This window comes from Scyliorhinus torazame, chromosome 15 (genome assembly GCF_047496885.1).
Source record: "Scyliorhinus torazame isolate Kashiwa2021f chromosome 15, sScyTor2.1, whole genome shotgun sequence".
NCBI classification, from domain to species: Eukaryota; Metazoa; Chordata; class Chondrichthyes; order Carcharhiniformes; family Scyliorhinidae; genus Scyliorhinus; species Scyliorhinus torazame.
In genome coordinates, this window is record NC_092721.1 from 5,755,680 (window position 1) to 5,776,479 (window position 20,800).

The following is a 20,800-nucleotide window of genomic DNA, read 5'->3' on the forward strand; positions in this document are numbered from 1 at the left end:
ATGGTAAGGTGTCAGATATATATAGGGAAATGAGGGACGAAGGGGAGACTATGGTAGATGAACTAAAAGGGAAATGGGAAGAAGAGCTGGGGGAGGAGATCGAGGAGGGGCTGTGGGCAGATGCCCTAAGCAGGGTAAACTCATCGTCCTCGTGTGCCAGGCTAAGCCTGATTCAGTTTAAGGTATTACACAGGGCACATATGACTGGAGCACGGCTCAGTAAATTTTTTGGGGTGGAGGATAGGTGTGCGAGGTGCTCGAGAAGCCCAGCGAATCATACCCATATGTTTTGGTCATGCCCGGCACTACAGGGGTTTTGGATGGGGGTGACAAAGGTGCTTTCAAAAGTAGTAGGAGTCCGGGTCGAACCAAGCTGGGGGTTGGCTATATTTGGGGTTGCACAAGAGCCGGGAGTGCAGGAGGCGAGAGAGGCCGATGTTTTGGCCTTTGCGTCCCTAGTAGCCCGGCGCAGGATATTGCTAATGTGGAAAGAAGCCAAGCCCCCGGGGGTGGAGACCTGGATAAATGGCATGGCGGGGTTTATAAAGCTAGAGCGGATTAAGTTCATCCTAAGGGGGTCGGCTCAAGGGTTCACCAGGCGGTGGCAACCGTTCGTCGAATACCTCGCAGAAAGATAGACGGAATGGGAAAAAGAAGGCAGCAGCAGCAGCCCAGGATCGGGGGGGGGGGGGGGGGGGGTTTGGGGGGGGGGGGGGAGGAACCAGAAGGACTCTCAGTGTTGCTAATATATACTGTATAGTATGTATAGGTCGTTGCTACAGATAATTATATATTGGACTGTTAAATTATATTTTTGGAGAGTGTTACTTGTGACAAGGCAGTTGCCAATTAGGGCTAGTTTTCATTTTTGTTATTTATTATTTATTCATTTTTGTTTATAAAATAGGTCATTGTTATTTGTGTTGTTATAATATTGTGTAAAGGATGCACAATGTACTGTGTTGGTTGACCAAAAATTTTCAATAAAATATTTAATAAAAAAAAAAGAGAGAGCCGGAGGTGGAATGGGTGTGAATGGAGGGGACCTCCCAGAGGGGAACATCCGTCTGGCCATGGCCCCACTCCGATTTCCCCAGTCAACTGCCCAGTGGTAGTGGCCACGCTAAGGACCAGGAACCAGCTCAGGCACCATTTCAACCTTGGTGCAATGTCCACTATGGCCCCATCTGCAAAAACCATTCATTCACCCCCGATCAAATAGACGCCTCCTTCAAAACGTGGAGCTAGGACGAGGGGGCACTGACAATGAGGGACCTGTGCATGGACGGCAGGATAGCGACCCTGGGGGAACAAACAGCGAAACTCCAGCTCCCGAAAGGGAACGAGCTCCGAAACCTGCAACTGAGGAACTTTCTCCGCAAGGAGCCCGCAACGTTGCCCCAGCGACACGGACACACTGTACAGAACAGACTGCTAGGATCGGGTGAATTAGGGGATGGTTACCGTGCCGACATGTACGGATGAATGTTAGAGGAGGTAAGGGCCCTGCTGGGTGAGAGACGGATAGATGGGAGAAGGAGCTGGACACGGAGATAGGGGCAGGACTCTTGGTCGAAGCACTGCATAGGGCTGTCTCCACCTCCTCATGCACCGGGCTGAGTCTAAGGCAGCCACACCCGCTGGCGGTGGGCTCCGGGGTTTCGGAACAGCCAGAGCTCTTTACGGGGAGAGGGGCAAACAATCTAGCCTTTGCCTCCCTGATCGCCCACGGGAGACTCCTGCTCAGCTGGAGTTCAGCAGCACCACCCACGGCTGTCCGACTTCATGGAATTCCTTAACCCGAGAAAATAAAATTTTGCCATCATGGAGACAATTCACCAGCCTCTTCGAGGACAGATTTGTGACCAGCAACTAACTGGGGAGGTGGGGGAGTGAGGGGGGGGGGGGGGCGCGGGACAGGAAGGGTGGGGTGGGGAGACTGAACTAGACGGGGAGGGGGAAGAGGGAGGAGGGAGGAGGGGGGGGGCAGAAGGGGGGCGACATCCAGAGTGAAGCGGGAGCAAGTACAGAGGGACTAAAGGATATGGAGGGGGGGATAAAACCCAATGATGCTGCCATGGCAACTAATAGGTTACGCCTCTGACACACCCCTGGTATGTTTTAATACCTTGGGATAGCGTGTATAAAGTTAATAGTGTGGTTGTTGTAACCAACCATTTGGAATTTACTGTCAGTATGTCTCGTATTTCTGTATATCTTTCCTGAATTTTCTTTACCTTTTTTGTTCTAAATACAAACAAAAATCAATAAAAATACTTCTTAGAAAGCTCTCAGCCTGGTGGATGTGCCGCAGTATTTCCGGCCACAGCTCCAAAACCCGGAGCTCAAGTTTCTGCAGTTGGGAGCATTTCCTTTGCATGTGGTCCCTGACTTCCCACATACGACAGGTCACACATTCCACTCAGCTGATCCCAGCTGCTATATCTGAAACTTAAACGTATTTTGTTCTAATTACTTAAATGAGGATTGAGTACGGTGAGGAGGGGGAGGGCTGGTAGGAAAAGGGAGGGGGAGTGCAGGTAGGACGAGGAGTGCGGTTAGGGAGGGGGAGAGCGGGTAGGGGGAGAGCGGGTAGGGGGGAGGGGGAGAGCGGGTAGGGGGGAGAGTGGGTAGGGGGGGAGAGCGGGTAGGGGAGAGCGGGTAGGGGGAGGGGTAGAGTGGGTAGGGGAGGGGGGAGAGCGGGTAGGGGGGAGGGGGACAGTGGGTAGGGGGGAGGGGGGACAGTGGGTAGGGGGGAGGGGGGACAGTGGGTAGGGGGGAGGGGGGACAGTGGGTAGGGGGGAGGGGGGACAGTGGGTAGGGGGGACAGCGGGTAGGGGGGGACAGCGGGTAGGGGGGGAGAGCGGGTAGGGGGAGAGCGGGTAGGGGGAGGGAGCGGGTAGGGGGAGAGCGGGTAGGGGGAGGGAGCGGGTAGGGTGAAAGCGGGTAGGGGGAGAGTGGGTAGGGGAGGGGAGGGGGAGAGTGGGTAGGGGAGGGGAGGGGGAGAGTGGGTAGGGTGAAAGCGGGTAGGGGGAGAGTGGGGGAGTTTGCCCAATGGTAGAGGGGGCGGAGGGGGGCGCCCCCCCCCCCCCAATTAGCCGAGGCAGCTCCTGAGGAGGAGCCACACCCAACATTTCACGGCGACGGGCAGCGGAATCGGGTCCCTGGCCCGACACTAACCTCAATGACCATTCAGTCTTCATCGTGTTGGGTCAGCCCCTCGCCCCCGGTACCCTGGGGCTGTGCCCCCCGGGGGGGGGGGGGGTCCCTGGGGCTGTGGCCCCCCGGGGGGGGGGGGTCTCTGTCCTGGGGCTGTGCCCCCCGGGGGGGGGGGGTCTCTGTCCTGGGGCTGTGCCCCCCGGGGGGGGGGGGGTCTCTGTCCTGGGGCTGGGGATGTCCCCCCCCCCCCCCCGTGTCTGTGGCGGGCGGGGCGCCGGGCGGAATCTCCGCCTCTTTCCGCTCAGAGGGAAAGTTTCCCAAAAGCTGCGCGGAAGCGGCAGGAGAGGAAGATCCCGGACCCCCGGAGCCCGGACCCCCCCGGAGCCCGGACCCCCCCCCTGAGACCCCGGACCCCCCCCCCCCCCCCGGCGCCAGGATGATGAAAGCCGATGTGAAGGTGGTGATTCTGGGCGATGTGAATGTGGGGAAGAGCTCGCTGCTCAATCGCTACACCGAGCGCCGCTTCCGCAGCGCCGACACCACCATCGGGGCAGCTTTCTCCCTCCGGCAGTGGCGCCAGCGCACCGTGTCCGTGTGGGACACGGCAGGTCAGTGAGAGCCGTCCCGGACCCCGCGGACCCCAATGTACCCCAGTGTACCCCCCAATCTACCCTAATGTACCCCCCAGTGTACCCCCAATCTACCCTAATGTACCCCCAGTGTACCCCCAATCTACCCTAATGTACCCCCAGTGTACCCCCAATCTACCCTAATGTACCCCCAGTGTACCCCCAATCTACCCTAATGTACCCCCCAATCTACCCTAATGTACCCCCCAGTGTACCCCCAATCTACCCTAATGTACCCCCCAATCTACCCTAATGTACCCCCCAGTGTACCCCCAATCTACCCTAATGTACCCCCCAATCTACCCTAATGTACCCCCCAGTGTACCCCCACTCTACCCTAATGTACCCCCCAATCTACCCTAATGTACCCCCCAGTGTACCCCCCAATCTACCCTAATGTACCCCCCAATCTACCCTAATGTACCCCCCAGTGTACCCCCCAATCTACCCTAATGTACCCCCCAGTGTACCCCCAATCTACCCTAATGTACCCCCCAGTGTACCCCCCAATCTACCCTAATGTACCCCCCAGTGTACCCCCAATCTACCCTAATGTACCCCCCAATCTACCCTAATGTACCCCCCAGTGTACCCCCAATCTACCCTAATGTACCCCCCAATCTACCCTAATGTACCCCCCAGTGTACCCCCCAATCTACCCTAATGTACCCCCCAATCTACCCTAATGTACCCCCCAGTGTACCCCCCAATCTACCCTAATGTACCCCCCCAGTGTACCCCCCAATGTACCCCCAATATATACCCCAACATACTCCCAATATATACCCCCAAGTCTATCCCACTGACGCTAGCACAGTGGTTAGCACTGTTGCTTCACAGCTCCAGGGTCCCGGGTTCAATTCCCGGCTTGGGTCACTGTCTGTGCAGAGTCTGCACATCCTCCCCGTGTCTGCGTGGGTTTCCTCCGGGTGCTCCGGTTTCCTCCCACAGTCCAAAGATGTGCAGGTTAGGTGGATTGGCCATGATAAATTGCCCTCAGTGAACAAAAAGGTTAGGAGGAGTTACGGTGATAGGGTGGGTGCTTGGGTGGGGTGCTCTTTCCAAGGGCCGGTGTACACTCGATGGGCCAAATGGCCTCCTTCTGCACTGTAGATTTCTATGAACACCCCCAAATATACCCCCACTGGGGGTAACACTCCCAACTCCATAACTCTACTTCACTGAGGGTACAGCTCTGACCCCCCCCCTCCCTTTTGGGGTAATTGCAGCAACAGAGCGGCTCTTCGTTGAGTCCAGTGCAACAAATAATCTGCGGTCAGCATCATAGTGTCCAGAGAGAGAGTGACCAGTGAGCATTCCCAGTGTCCAGAGAGAGAGTGATCAGTGAGCATTCCCAGTGTCCAGAGAGAGAGTGACCAGTGAGCATTCCCAGTGTCCAGAGTTACCAGTGAGTATTCCCAGTGTCCCGGGAGAGAGTGAGCGCTCCCAGTGTCCGGGAGAGAGTGAGCGCTCCCAGTGTCCCGAGAGAGAGTGAGCGCTCCCAGTGTCCCGACAGAGAGTGAGCGCTCCCAGTGTCCCGGGAGAGAGTGAGCGCTCCCAGTGTCCCGGGAGAGAGTGAGCGCTCCCAGTGTCCCGGGAGAGAGTGAGCGCTCCCAGTGTCCCGGGAGAGAGTGAGCGCTCCCAGTGTCCCGGGAGAGAGTGAGCGCTCCCAGTGTCCCGGGAGAGAGTGAGCGCTCCCAGTGTCCCGGGAGAGAGTGAGCGCTCCCAGTGTCCCGGGAGAGAGTGAGCGGTCCCAGTGTCCCGAGAGAGAGTGAGCGCTCCCAGTGCCCCGAGAGAGAGTGAGTGCTCCCAGTGTCCCGGGAGAGAGTGAGCGCTCCCAGTGTCCCGAGAGAGAGTGAGCGCTCCCAGTGTCCCGAGAGAGAGTGAGCGCTCCCAGTGTCCCAGGAGAGAGTGAGCGCTCCCAGTGTCCCGAGAGAGAGTGAGCGCTCCCAGTGTCCGGGAGAGAGTGAGCGCTCCCAGTGTCCCGAAAGAGAGTGAGCGCTCCCAGTGTCCCGAGAGAGAGTGAGCGCTCCCAGTGTCGCGAGAGAGAGTGAGCGCTCCCAGTGTCCCGAGAGAGAGTGAGCGCTCCCAGTGTCCCGAGAGAGAGTGAGCGCTCCCAGTGTCCCGAGAGAGAGTGAGCGCTCCCAGTGTCCCGAGAGAGAGTGAGCGCTCCCAGTGTCCCGGGAGAGAGTGAGCGCTCCCAGTGTCCCGAGAGAGAGTGAGCGCTCCCAGTGTCCCGAGAGAGAGTAAACGCTCCTGGTGTGTGAGCATGAGCTCTCCTGACTGATGTGTTGGGTACTCTGGATCTGTGGAGACTGCGTTTACCTTAGCAGTAACATAGACAGGCTACCAACACTGGTAATAGTACAACTCTATTTTATTTAACTAAGAGCTGTTAAACATACTTTCACTGTGGGTCGACACTATGTTAGATTGACTGAAGACCTATGCCTAACCTGACCAGCCTATACTGCGAGCACATGGTGGATGTTTGTGCTACTGACTGCGGGCTCTGTCTGTCTCAGAGGCTGCATCCCGAATGAGCGGGGAAAACTAGTGCCCTCTGTCTTTATAGTGACCGTGCCCTAACTGGTGATTGGCTGCTGTGTTGTGTGTGTTGATTGGTCTTGCAGTGTGTCAGTCAGGGTGTGTCTCTGCACCATCATATACTGATGTGTATATTATGACTCTGACCAACATTCCTTCCACAAATAGTGCTATCAAACGCAGTAACTGGGTGTAAGTTTCATTTTCTGGGTGGAGGGCTCTCGTGTGTTTTCTTGCTGTTTCTCCTTTCGCGATCGGATGCTGGATGGTTCAATCTGCTTTGGTCTTTGAGTTCGAAGTTTCAGTTCAATTCTGACAGCATATCCTCCAGCCTGTAATGCAGGGTGACTGTGCCAGTGTGTCACACTGAGGGAGTGCTGTACACTGGAGAGGTAAACCGACTCCCGAGCTGCTGCATCCCATGCTACTATTTTGAAGAACTGAGCTGTTCTTCCTGGTCTCCGGGGTAAATAGTATTCCCTCAACAAAACATCACCAAAGACAATAAGAAAAGCAGAAAATGCTGGGAGCATTCAGCAGTTCTGACAACGTCTGTGGAGAAGGGAAACGCAGTTAATATTGCTAAAGAACAGTCACAGATCTGAATCGTTAACACTTTCGATTGTCACAGACTCTGACCAGTTGAGCATTTCCAGCATTATGAGCTTTTATTTTGGGTTTCCCTATCTGTGATATTTTGCTTTTGTATCATTTATAACAGGCAATCTGGTCATTATCTCATTGCTGTTTATGGGATCTTGCTGAGTACCAGTTGGCCAAGAGCTTTTTTACATAGCAACATCGACTGCACTTCCTAAAGATCTGATTGGTTGTAGCGGGCCCTGGGACATCCCGAGGTTGTGAAAGACAAGTTTCTAAATGCAAGGCCGTCCTTGCAACATTTCCATTGAAGGTTGCTGAATGAGGGAAGACAATTTGGCTCTTCAAACATACTGCACCATTCAGTGTGATCATGGCCACATCTTCCTGCACTATCCCAAAACCTTCCCATTCCCTTAGAATCCAAAATTCCAACAATTTCTGATCATAACAACTGTGTGTGTGAAACCACATTAGGGAGTGAAACCTGCTGACGGGTACAGCGTTTGTGACACAATGGAGTGAGCTGGAGGGATGCTCCACCGTATTAACAATAACCCCTGTAGTCAGTGTGCCTTTAACACAATGAAACATCCCAGGAGCTTCACGGAGCTTCGCAAGCAGAACCCCACACTGAAGCCCATAAGGAGATATTAGCCCAGGTGACCAAAAGCCTTGGTCAAGATTCGACAGGGTGAGAGGTTTAGGCAGAACATTCCAGAGCTGGGGTAGCTGAAGACGTGTCTGTCGACAGTGGAGCGATTCGAATCGGTGACACTCAGGCTGCCAGAATTAGAGGAAGACGGGGATTTCAGAGAATTGTGAGGCTGAAGAAAATTCCTAGAGAGGGAGGAGGGGCGGGATTCTGTCAGCCCGGGCCGGAGAATCGCCGGGCGAACCATGCCATGCCACCCCGACGGAGAATCGGCCCCAATGCCAGTCGGGGGCCGCTCTACGCGGCACCCTCGGCGATTCTCCGCCCGGGATGGGCCGAGCGGCCACGCAAAAAACCCGAATCCCGCCGCCGCTGTCCACGTGTTCTCTGTCCCGGCGGGACCTCGGCGTGCTTGCATCCGGGGGCGGCCTGGTTGGGTGGGGGGGGGGTTCCGACCCTGGGGGGGGGGGGGGGGGGGTAGGCTCCATGTGGCCTGGCCCGCGGTTGGGGCCGACCGATCGGTGGGCCGGCCTCTCGGGCTGGGGGCCTCTTTTGTTCCGCGCCGGCCCCTGTCGCCCTACGCCATGTTGTGTTGGGGCCGGCGCGGGGAAGGGAGACACTGCGCATGCGCTCATTGCCGCCAGTCCTACCGCGCATGCGCAGACCCGCGGTGCCCATCTGACGCCGGTATCGGCAGCTGGAGAGGCGTGGGTCGCTCCAGTGCCGGACTGGCCTCCTGCAGGGGTCGGAGTTGCTGCTCCTGAGGCCATGTTGACACCGCTGAGAAACGCGACGGTGTTTACGACGGAGTCAACACTTAGCCTCAGGATCAGAGAATCTCGCCCAAGGTCCTGGGCTGGGTGGATTTGAAAATCAGGATGTTGCTTGAGTGGGAGTGAGTGTAGGTGCGACTGTTTGTCTCTGACTGGCTGTCGCAGTAAATGTGTGCCAACCTATGGGGCTTTTTGGTTTTGATTGTTGGAGAACCATTTGTTTACTATCTCTGCCCTCCCCCAACTACACAAACTGCTCTGAATGTTTGCTTGACCCAGTTCATTAAACTATACATGTGAGTGTGTGTCTGTGTGTGCGCACGCGTCTGTGTGTCATGTGTGTGTTCGCACGCGTGTGTGTGCACGCGTCTGTGTGTGTCGTGTGTGTGCACGCATCTGTGTGTGCACGCGTGTGTGTGTCCCTCCCTTCTCTTCACCCCTACTTTCAAGAACATTTGACTTTTCTGTTGTTTTTTTTTGTCTGTCCTTGATCAGAAAGAAACCTTTGGAATCAGAAATTTTCAATTCTACTCTTCTCAACCTGAATGTGGTTTAAACATTCGCATACTTGTTTCCAAATTTGCCCCCCCCACCATGCCCCCCCCCCCCCCATCTCAATCTCTGTAATCTCCTCCAGTCCCACATCCTCTGGCATACCTGTGATCCTCCAGTTCCAACCTCTTACTCCTCCTGAGTTTAATGACTCCATGGTGCCCGTGTCTTCAGCTGCCTGCGCCCTAACCTCTGCAATTTCCTCCTTAGACTGCTACACTGCACTCCTTTAACTCACTTTTTAATATCTATCTCTTCGGCAAAATCTTTGGTCACCAGTCTAATATCTCCCTGTGTGGCAAACCATCACTGTGGAACTCCTGGGGATTGGTTCCCATGTTAAAGGCATTTAAATTGTTCACAAAGCTAAAAATGATCTCTCTTGTCTGAATGAAAAGAGACGGTATTAGATCTGAAGAAGAGGCATCAAATTAGCAGGAATAAAAAATTCTTTAGACTCTGGAATGGTTCCTACAGATTGGAGGGTAGCGAATGGAACCCCGCTATTCAAAAAGGGAGCTCGAGAGAAAAGCGGGAACTGTAGACCAGTGAGCATGATGTCGGTAGGAGGGGAGTTACTGAGTCCATTATCAAGGATTTCGTAACACAGCATTTGGAAAGCAGTGGTGTAATCAGACAGAGTCAGCGTGGGGTTACGAAAGGGAAATCATGCTTTACAAATCTACTAGAATTCTTTGAAAATCTAACTAGTAGAGTTGACCAGGGAGAGCCAGTGGATGTGGTTTGTTTAGACTTTCAGAAGACTTTCAACAAGGCCTCACACAGCAGATTAATACGTTGAAGCGTATGGGATTGCGGGCAGTGTTTTGAGATGGATAGAAAACTGGGCAGCAGACAGGAAGCAAAAAGTTGGAATAAATGGGTCTTTTTCGGATTGGCAGGCAGTGACTAGTGGGGTACATCACGGATCTGTGCGAGGACTTCAACTGTTCACATTATATATTCATGATTTGGATGAGGGAACTAAATGTATTATCTCCAAATTTGCAGATGATACAAAGTTGGGTGGGTGAGCTGTGAGGAGGATGCAGAGATGCTTCAGCGGGATTTGGACAGGCTGAGTGAGTGGGCAGATGCATGGCAGAGGCAGTATAATGTGGATAAATGTGAGGTTATCTCTACATCAGTAGCAAAAATAGGATTCATAGAATTTACAGTGCAGAAGGAGGCCATTCGGCCCATTGATCCTGCACCGGCCCTTCAATGAGCACCCTACTCAAGCCCACGTATCTACCCTAGCTCCGTAACCCAGTAACCCCCACTTAACCTTTTTTGGACACTAAGGGCAATTTATCATGGCCAATACACCTAACCTGCGCATCTTTGGACTGTGGGAGGAAACCGGAGCACCCGGAGGAAACCCACACACACACGGGGCGAACGGGCAGACTCCGCACAGACAGTGACCCAGCGGGGAATCGAACCTGGGACCCTGGAGCTGTGAAGCAACTGTGCTAACCACTGTGCTACGGTGCTGCCCCAAAGGCAGATTATTATTTGAATGGGTGTAAATTGAGAGAGGCGGATACTCAGCGAGACCTTGGTGTCCTCGTGCATCAGTCGCTGAAAGTAAGCGCGCAGGTACAGCCGGCAGGAAAGAAGGTGAATGGTATGTTGGCTTCATAGCGAGAGGATTTGAGTATAGGAATAGAGATATTTTACTGCAATTGTACAGGGCATTGGTGAGGCCACACCTGGAGTATTGTGGGCAGTTTTGGTGTCCTTAACTGAGGAAGGATGTTCTTGCTATGGAGGGAGGACAGCGAAGGTTTCCCAGGCTGATTCCTGGGATGGCGGGACTGTCAGATGAGGAGAGACTAAGTCGGTTAGAATTCTGTTCATTGGAGTTTAGAAGAGTGAGAGGGGATCTCATAGAAACGTATAAAATTCTAACAGGATTAGGCAGGGTAGATTCAGAAAGAATGTTCCCGATGGTGGGGGAGTCAAGAACTAGGGGGTCACAGTTTGAGGATAAGGGGTAAACCTTTTAGGACTGAGGTGAGGAGAAATGTCTTCACCCGGAGAGCGGTGAATCTGTGGAATTCACTCCCACAGAAAGTAGTTGAGGCCAAAATGTGGTGTAATTTCGAGAAGGAATTAGATACAGCTCTTGGGGCTAAAGGGATCGAGGGATATGGGAGGGAAGTCGGGATCAGGGCATAGAACCTGATGATCAGCCATGATAATGAATGGAGGAGCAGGCTCGAAGGGCCGAATGGCCTCCTCCTGCTTCTATTTTCTATGTTTTTATGTAATGTGGAATTATAGACCCAAAACTCCCTCTGTGATTCCAAATCAAAGACCATTGAAACAACCCCCAATCTCCCACCCACACAAACCATTGTTACCAACCTGAAATATTCAAAGAGAACAAAAGATTGTCGAGCTCTGCCCATTGAATATACTGACCCAGCTGAGAACAGCTCGGCAGATCATCGAGTGATGTGGAATATCAGGCCATTTGGCCCATCGGGTCATGCTGGTCTTTATGCTCCACATGAGCCTCTTTCCAACATAGGTCATCTCACCCGATCAGCAGATCGTTCTATTTCTTTCTCCCTCCTTTGCTTCCTCTGAAATGGACCTGTGTTATTCATCTTCATGTGATAGAAAGTTCCACGTTCTCTGCATTTTCAAGACCCCTCTCCCCAGCATACTCCTGGCAAACGTCCAAGCGATCGAAAACAAGCTGGACAAACTTAACGCCAGACGTACCTCTCAGAGGGAAGTAAGAGACTGCTGTGTGCTGTGTTTCACAGAGACATGGCTCACCCCTGCCTCACAGGACTGTGCCATACAACCTGAAGGCTTCTCAATTCACCGGGCGGACCGCACCGCGTCATCAGGCAAAGCGAAGGGTGGAGGGGTTTGCCTCCTCGTCAACTCCTCCTGGTGCTTGGATGTGGCGACCCTGGTGACCTACTGCTCCCCGGACCTGGAATACCTGACCGTGAAGTGCCGCCCATACTACCTTCCATGAGAGTTCACTTCTGCATCATCACAGTGGTCTACATCCCACCCCAGAAGGCACTGGACTAATTATACACAGCTATAAATAACAATGAAACCCAATTCCTGGAGGCCGTGTGCATAATAATCGGGGACTTCAACAAGGCCAACCTCAAGAGTGTACTGCCAAAATTCCCCAGCTCATCTCCTGTCCCACTAGGGGCCCCAACATCCTTGACCAATGCTACAGAAACATCAAGGGTGCCGACCGATCCATCCCCCAACCGTGCTTCGAAAAATCAAGCCCATATTCAAGAACTCAGTGGCCAACCTAATGACACCGTCACAGACTTCATCGGTAAGTGTGTAGAAGATTGCATGCCATAGAAGGTAGTACGTGCGTTCCCGAACTGGAAACCGTGGTTTAACTGGGAGATTCACGCCCTACTGAAGGCCAGGTCTGAAGCGTTCAAGTCAGGCCATCCTGATCTATACAAGAAATCCAGGTACAACCTCCGCAAAGTCATCAGGGACGTCAAGAGACAATACCGGACTAAACTAGAGTCGCAACTAATGGCACAGCCTCTGGGCGGTTGTGGCAAGGTTTAAACAACATAACGCTACAAAGCGAAGCCGAGTAGAATCTTCGACAGCAGCGCACCCCTCCCCATTGAACTGAACGCATTCTATGCTCGGTTCGAGCAGGAAACCAACAAACCGTTGTTAACTTTCCCAGCGGCCTCGGACACACCCATACCCACAGTCACAGCTTCCGAAGTTAGATTGGCCTTTTTGAAAGTGAACCCTCGGAAAGCGACGGGTCCTGACGGGGTCCCTGGTCGTGCACTTAGAGCCTGCGCGGACCAGCAGGCGGGTGTATCCGCAGACATATTCAACCTCTCCCTACTCCGTTCCGAGGTTCCCACCTGCTTCAAGAAGACCACCATCATACCTGTGCCAAAGGAGAACCAGGCAACGTGCCTCAATGACTACCGTCCGGTGGCCCTGATATCGATCATTATGAAGTGCTTCCAGAGGTGGGTCATGAGACACACAACTCCATACTCCCAGAATGCCTACATCCACTGAAATTCGCATACCGCCGCAACCGGTCCACAGCAGACGCTAACTCCCTGACCCTACACTCATCCCTGGAGCATCTCGACAACAAGGACTCCTACATCAGACTCCTATTCATTAACTACAGCTCCGCCTTCAGCATCAAAATCCCAGCCAAGCTCCTATCAAAGCTCCAAAACCTAGGACTTGGCTCCCCACTCTGCAACTGGATCCTCGATTTTCTGACCAACAGACCACAATCAGTAAGAATGAACAACAACACCTCCTCCACACCGGGGCCCCGCAAGGCTGCGTACTTAGCCCCTAGTATACTCCCTATACACGCACGACTGTGTGGCAAAAATTGGCTCCAACTCCATCTACAGGTTTACTGATGACACGACCATAGTGGGTCAGATCTCGAACAACGATGAGTCAGAATACAGGAGGGAGATAGAGAACCTAGTGGAGTGGTGTAACGACATCAATCTCTCCCTCAATGTCAGCAAAACTAAAGAGCTGGTCATTGACTTCAGGAAGCAAGGTACTGTACACACCCCTGTCAGCATCAACGGGGCTGAGGTGGAGATGGTTAGCAGTTTCAAATTCCTAGGTGTAAACATCACCAACAATCTGTCCTGGTCCACCCACGTCGACACTACCACCAAGAAAGCACAACAGCGCCTATACTTCCTCAGGAAACTAAGCAAATTCGGCATGTCCACCAACTTTTACAGATGCACCATAGAAAGCATCCTATCGGGCTGCATCACAGCCTGGTATGGCAACTGCTCGGCTCAGGACCGACAGAAACTTCAGAGAGTCGTGAACACCGCCCAGTCCATCACACGAACCTGCCTCTCATCCATTGACTCCATCTACACCTCCCGCTGCCTGGGGAAAGCGGGCAGCATAATCAAAGACCCCTCCCACCCGGCTTACTCACTCTTCCAACTTCTTCCATTGGGCAGGAGATACAAAAGTCTGAGAATACCCATTAACAGACTCAAAAACAGCTTCTTCCCCACTGTTACCAGACTCCTGAATGACCCTCTTATGGACTGAACTGATCTCTCCACACATCTTCTCTACTGAGTAGTACTACACTCCGTGTGCTTCACCCGATGCCTGTGTCTATGTATTTAGCCTCACCAAAGTTCTATATGACCTCCCTGCTTTTGTAATCTATGCCCCAATTGATAAAAGCAAGTGTCCCATATGCCTTTTTTAACCACCCTATTGACTTGTCTTCAGAGATCTCTGGACAAACACGCCAAGGTCCCTTTGTTCTTCAGAACTTCCCAGTGTCAGACCTTTCATTCAATACTTCCTTGTTAAATTTCTCCTCCAAAGTGTATCACCTCACACATTTCAGGGTTAAATTCTATCTGCCACTTCTCTGCCCATTTGACCATCCTGTCTATATCTCCCTGTAACCCAAGGCACTGAACCTCACTGTTAACCACCCGGCAAATCCTTGTGTCATCCGCAAACTTACTGATCCTCCCCCCCCCACATAGTCATCTATATGTTGTTTATATAAATAAAGAATGACAGGAGACAGATCCCTGTGGTACCCCACTGTTCACTGGCTTCTAGTCACTAAAGCAGCCGTCTGTCATCATCCTCTGTCTCCGACAGCTCAGCCAATTTTGAATCCACCTTATCAAGTTCCCCTGTATCCCAGTGCATTTGCCTTCTTTATATGCCTCCCATGTGGGACTTTGTCAAAGGCTTTGCTGAATTCCATATAGAACATTACAGCGCAGTACAGGCCCTTCGGCCCTCGATGTTGCGCCGACCTGTGAAACCACTCTAAAGCCCATCTACACTATTCCCTTATCGTCCACATGTCTATCCAATGACCATTTGAATGCCCTTAGTGTTGGCGAGTCCACTACTGTTGCAGGCAGGGCATTCCACACCCTTACTACTCTCTGAGTAAAGAACCTACCTCTGACATCTGTCTTATATCTATCTCCCCTCAATTTAAAGCTATGTCCTCTCGTGCTAGACATCACCATCCGAGGAAAAAGGCTCTCACTGTCCACCCTATCTAACCCTCTGATCATCTTGTATGCCTCAATTAAGTCACCTCTTAACCTTCTTCTCGCTAACGAAAACAGCCTCAAGTCCCTCAGCCTTTCCTCATAAGATCTTCCCTCTATACCAGGCAACATTCTGGTAAATCTCCTCTGCACCCTTTCCAATGCTTCCACATCCTTCCTATAATGCGGTGACCAGAATTGCACGCAATACTCCAAATGCGGCCGCACCAGAGTTTTGTACAGCTGCAACATGACCTCATGGCTCCGAAACTCAATCCCTCTACCAATAAAAGCTAACACACCTCTACGCCTTCTTAACAACCCTCTCAACCTGGGTGGCAACTTTCAGGGATCTATGTACATGGACACCGAGATCTATAAACAACATCAACTGTACTGCCCTTATCTACACACTGGTCACCTCCTCAAAAACTTCCATCAAATTTGCATGCCCTCCCTCTGACAAAGCCGTGCTGACTATTCCTGATCAAACCTTGCCTCTCCAAGTGAAGATAGATTCTCTCCTTCAGAATTTTCTCCAATAGTTTCCCACCACTGACGTGAGACTCACAGGTCTGTAGTTCCCTGGTTGATCTCAACAACCCTTCTTAAATAGTGGGGCCACATTCGCTGTTCTCCAGTCCTCTGGCACCTCCTCCGTGACCAGAGAGGAATAAAAAATTTGGGTCAGAGCCCCTACAATCTCCTCCCTCGCCTCCCATTGCAGCCAGAGTCACAATTCATCCAGACCTGGAGATTTGTCTGTGTTGGGGTCACAATTGTTTACAATATAAATCAATAACTTGGACGAGGGAAGTGAAGGTACTATTGACGCAAAAATAGGTGGGAAGGCAAGTGGTGAGAGCCCACAGAGGGATCTAGACGGGTTCGGTGAATGGGCAAAAACTTGGCAGATGGAATGTAATGTAGGAAAATGTGAAGTTTGAACTTTGGTAGGAAGAATAAAGAAGCTGAATATTATTTAAATGGAGAGAGACTGCAGAAAGCTACAGCACAGAGGGATTTGGGGGTCCTCGTGCATAAATCACAAAAAGCGAGCCTGCAAGTTCAGCAGGTAATGGGGAAGGCAAATGGAATGTTGGCCTTTATGTCAAAGGGAATGGGGGATAAAAATAGTGAGGTCTTGCTAAAACTATACAAGGCACTAGTTAGACCACACCTGGAATACAGTGAACGGTTTTGGTCCCCTTATCTAAGGAAAGATTACCGGCGTTGGAGGCAGTCCAGAGGAGGTTCACGAGGTTGATCCTGGGAATGGAGGGATTTTCTTTGAGGAGTGGTTGAGTGGATTAGGCCTGTACTCATTGGAGTTCCGACAAATGAGAGGTGACCTTATTGAGACATACAGGATTCTCGTGGGGGCGGGGGGGTTGACAGAGTCGATGCTGAGAGGATGTTTCCTCTTGTGAGAGAGTCAAGGACCAGAGGGCAGAATCTCAGAGTAAGCTGTCGCCCATTTCAGACAGAGATTAGGAGGAATTTCCACTCTCGGGGGGGGGGGGGGGGGGGTTGTGGATCTGTGGAATTCTTTATTGTAGAGAGCTGTAGAGGCTGGGTCATTAAGTATGTTTAAGGCTGAGATAGACAGACTTTCAATCAGGAAGGGAATCCAGGGTTATGGAATTAAGGTGGGAAAGTGGAATTGAAGATTCGCACATCAGGTCAGCCATGATCTCATTGAATGGCAGAGCAGACTCGATGGGCCAAATGGCCTCCTTCTGCTCCTACGTCTTATGTGGTAGGTGTTCCGGGGAATGGGTTAAGGGTTGATGTGGGATCGTGGCCGATTTCTCGATAGTGGAGGAACTCCAATTTAGAGATGGTGCTGGGTGGCGACATTGTCTGTGAAGTGAATTGGGATGCAGAGTGAGTAGAGTTGAAGATTTCAGCTTTCTGGGCGTAATGTGAATTTATTTTAGACATATCTATCCGTGCCAGCTTTGCTCAGTAAGTCATGGGTTGTCCATAGTTTTGAACAGAGAAACTGGAGGTTTGTGGAATCTTGCTGTGCGCATATTAGCTACATTTGCCTAAATACGTAACTGCACTTCAGAAGCAGCTGATTGATTGTGAAGCCCTTCAGGATGCCTCAAGGAGGTGCAAGGTGCTACAGAAATGCAGGCTTTTCTCTTCATTTCCCTCCTTGTTCAAGGCTAACATTTTCTGTTCTTGTCGGGGTTTCAACCCTTGCCAGTTTTGATGATGTAAGTTGTTGAAAGGTTCACCTTGTGGTTATTGGCCAGTGAAGACTTGTTCCATATGTTTCCACAGGCTGAAGGAGCTGCTGAGAGGGGGATGGGCAGGAGAGTTCAGAACCAGCAGAATAAGTTATTGTTGGGGACACTTGGAGAGCAGCAAAGTAAATTCCTGGTGCATTGTTTCTAATAGTAGAAAGGATTGTTATAATACCGGGGATTGTGTGTAATGTTGACAGGATTAACCGGAGAAGCTCTCCGAATAAGTTTCAATTCTGTGGAATTGTTCAAATACACATCCAGCTACAACTTACAAGAATGCAAATTTTGTGCAATCTCTCCATTAGTTCAAGGGTTGTGCAACACGTGTCAGCTTTGAGTCATGAATAGAGTATTGATTGTGCAATGTTCCCCGTGGTTTGCAGACTGCTTGTTTTTAAAGTTTTCTCGCTCCAGCCCCGAAGGATCAGCAGATCCAGGTAGCCAGCCGAGCCCGGCCTTTTGGGAGCTCCTTTCAATATCTCCAGAAGGATTCTGACCACTATTGTCCATGTCACTTCATCCCGTAAAATTTCAAAACAAAGAACAAAGAAAAGTACAGCACAGGAACAGGCCCTTCGGCCCTCCAAGTCCGTGCTGACCATGATGGCCTAACTTTAAAAGAAAACCTCTGTCCTTACTGTCGTGTTATGTACTCTGGGATAACACAGGCTGCAACTTGATGCAGCTTTCACCAAAAGATACTTCAGACTTTGAAGTAAGTTCAATGTGATTTATTGAACCATTAGCACAGTTCGCTATGAGTTCGACTCTCCTGCTAATCTTGCTATAGTAACTCAGTCTAACTAACCAGTCTGCTCTAAGCCACGTGGTGGGTGTGATGCTTCTGATCTGCCCCTGTCCTTCTCGCTAAGTGTCGCCTGTGGAAAAAGACAGAGCATAGATTACATAGAATTTACAGTGCAGAAGGAGGCCATTCGGCCCATCGGGTCTTCACCGGCTCTTGGAAAGAGCACCCTACCCAAGGTCCACACCTCCACCCTATCCCCATAACCCCACCCAACACTAAAGGCAATTTTGGACACTATGGGCAATTTAGCATGGCCAATCCACCCAAACTGCACATCTTTGGACTGGGAGGAAACCGGAGCACCCGGAGGAAACCCACGCAGACACGGGGAGGATGTGCAGACTCCGCACAGACAGTGACCCAAGCAGGGAATCGAACCTGGGACCCTGGAGCTGTGAACCAATTGTGCTATCCACAATGCATGTGTGCCCTGTCCTTGTATATAGGTTGTGTAATGCCCCCTTGTGGTAGTGTCACCTCTGGGTGTCTTGACTGCCCATTGGTCGTGTCCTATTCTGTGTGTTAATTAGCTGTATGTCTGTGTGTCATGACGTCTCTGGTGCTCCCTCCAGTGTTTACTTAGTCTTAGTGTATCTACATTAACCCCTTGTGTATTTATAGTGATGCATATCACCACACTTACTCAGTCCATATCCCTCTATTAAAGAACAAAGAAAAGTAAATTAGCTTCCCAGTTTGACATCTTGGGCGCGATTCTCCGACCCCCCACCGGGTCGGAGAATCGCCGGGGGCCGGCGTGAAACCCGCCTCTGCCGTGTCCCGAATTCTCCGCCACCAGAGATTCGGCGGGAATCGCGCCGGTCGGCGGGCCCACCCCCGGCGATTCTCCGGCCCGCGATGGGCCGAAGTCCCGCCGCTGTCAACCCTCTGCCACCGGCATGGATTGAACCACCTTTCTTACCGGCAGGAGCAGACGGCGCGGGCGGGCTCTGGGGTCCTGGGGGGGGCGCGGGGCGATCTGGCCCCGGGGGTGCCCACACAGTGGCCTGGCCCGCGATCGGGGCCCACCGATCCGCGGGCGGGCCTGTGCCGTGGGGGCACTCTTTTTCTTCCGCCTTCGCCACAGTCTCCACCATGGCAGAGGCGGTAGAGACCCCCTCCCCAGCGCATGCGCGGGGATGACGTCAGCAGCCGCTAACGCTCCTGCGCATGCGTCGCCCGGCGAAGGCCTTTCCCGCCAGCCAGCGGGGCGGAAACCACTCCGGCGCGGGCCTAGCCCCTCAAGGTGAGGGCTTGGCCCCTAAAGGTGCGGAATTATGGGCGGACTGATCCGTGCCGTTTTTGGCGCCGGGTAGCGGACATCGTGCCGTGTGCGGAGAATCCCGCCCCTTATCACTGACGACGATGAGGAGCTTTGGAACTGTGGAGGAACAGAGAGAGTTAGGGGTCAAAGTGCATAAATGACTGGAAGCTGGGGGACACGTACAAAAAACATTAAAAAAGATGAATGGAATGTTGCCCTTTCGCCCAATTGGTGTTGGAACCCAGGACGGTGGAAGTTCTATTCCAGTTAAATAAACCTCTGGTGGAGGGGGGGGGCGGGGAGAAGGTGGAGGGGGGGGGGGGAAGGTGGAGGGGGGGGGGGGGAAGGTGGAGGGGGGGGGGGGGGAGGTGGAGGGGGGGGGGAAGGTGGAGGGGGGGGGGGAAGGTGGAGGGGGGGGGGGGAAGGTGGAGGGGGGGGGAAGGTGGAGGGGGGGGGGAAGGTGGAGGGGGGGGGAAGGTGGAGGGGGGGGAAGGTGGAGGGGGGGGGAAGGTGGAGGGGGGGGGGAAGGTGGAGGGGGGGGAAGGTGGAGGGGGGGAAGGTGGAGGGGGGGGAAGGTGGAGGGGGGGGAGGGGGGGGGAGGTGGAGAGGAGGGGGGGGGAAGGTGGAGAGGAGGGGGGGGGAAGGTGGAGAGGAGGGGGGGAAGGTGGAGAGGAGGGGGGCAAGGTGGAGGGGGGTAGGGGGGGGAATGTGGAGAGGAGGGGGGGAAGGGGTAGAGTGGGGGAAGGGGGTGGGGGAGTCCAGAACAAGAGGCAGAACCTTAACATTCTAGCCAGGCGGTTGAGGGGCGATGTCAGGAAGCGGTCCCCCACACAAACGGGGAGTGGAAATCTGGAACTATCTCCCCCAATCAGCTGCTGAGGGCGGGGGTCAGCTCGGTTTTTTGTTGGGTGAGAGGATCAAGGGTCATGGAGCTGGGCAGATGGAGTTCAGATACAAACCGGCTGTGATGTAATTAAATGGCAGGAAAGGCTTGTGGGGCTGAATGGCCTCGTCCAGATTCTATGTTTCTTTTGACTGAGGATGTTAAGGACTAAGGGTGGCCCAGTGGTTAGCACCGCTGCCTCAGAGCACCAGGAACCCGGGTTCAACTCCGGCCTCGAGGCACTGTCTGTGCGGAGTGTGCACGTCCTCCCCGTGTCTGCGTGGGTTTCCTCCGGGTGCTCCGGTTTCCTCCCACAGTCCAAAGGTTAGTGGGTAACGTGGACTGGCCATGATCAATTGCCCCATTGGTGTCCAGGAATGTGCAGGTGAGGAGGGGCTATGGGGGAATGGGGCCCTTTCAGAGGGTTGGTGCAGGCTCGATGGGCAGAATGGCCTCCTGCACTGTAGGACTTTATGGTTCTATTAATCAGTGTTCTGTACAGCAGTCTCTCACTTCATACTGTAGTCTTGAACTTTCTCTCAAGTTTGGTTTAATTCATAACTATTCTGACGCAGTATACAACAGAGACTTCATG

The 20,800-nt window shown here is 52.7% G+C and overlaps 1 protein-coding gene across 1 annotated transcript in view; it reads left to right on the forward strand.

Moving 5' to 3' along the window:
* The first annotated feature begins 3,587 nt into the window (after positions 1-3,587).
* Positions 3,588-20,800, forward strand: part of rab20 (RAB20, member RAS oncogene family) — a 72,234-nt gene continuing 55,021 nt past the window's right edge. Inside the window, exon 1 of the mRNA XM_072476011.1 lies at positions 3,588-3,767. Within this exon, the coding sequence (XP_072332112.1) occupies positions 3,596-3,767 (172 nt within the window). The 5' untranslated portion in view covers positions 3,588-3,595. The remainder of the gene's footprint in view (positions 3,768-20,800) is intronic.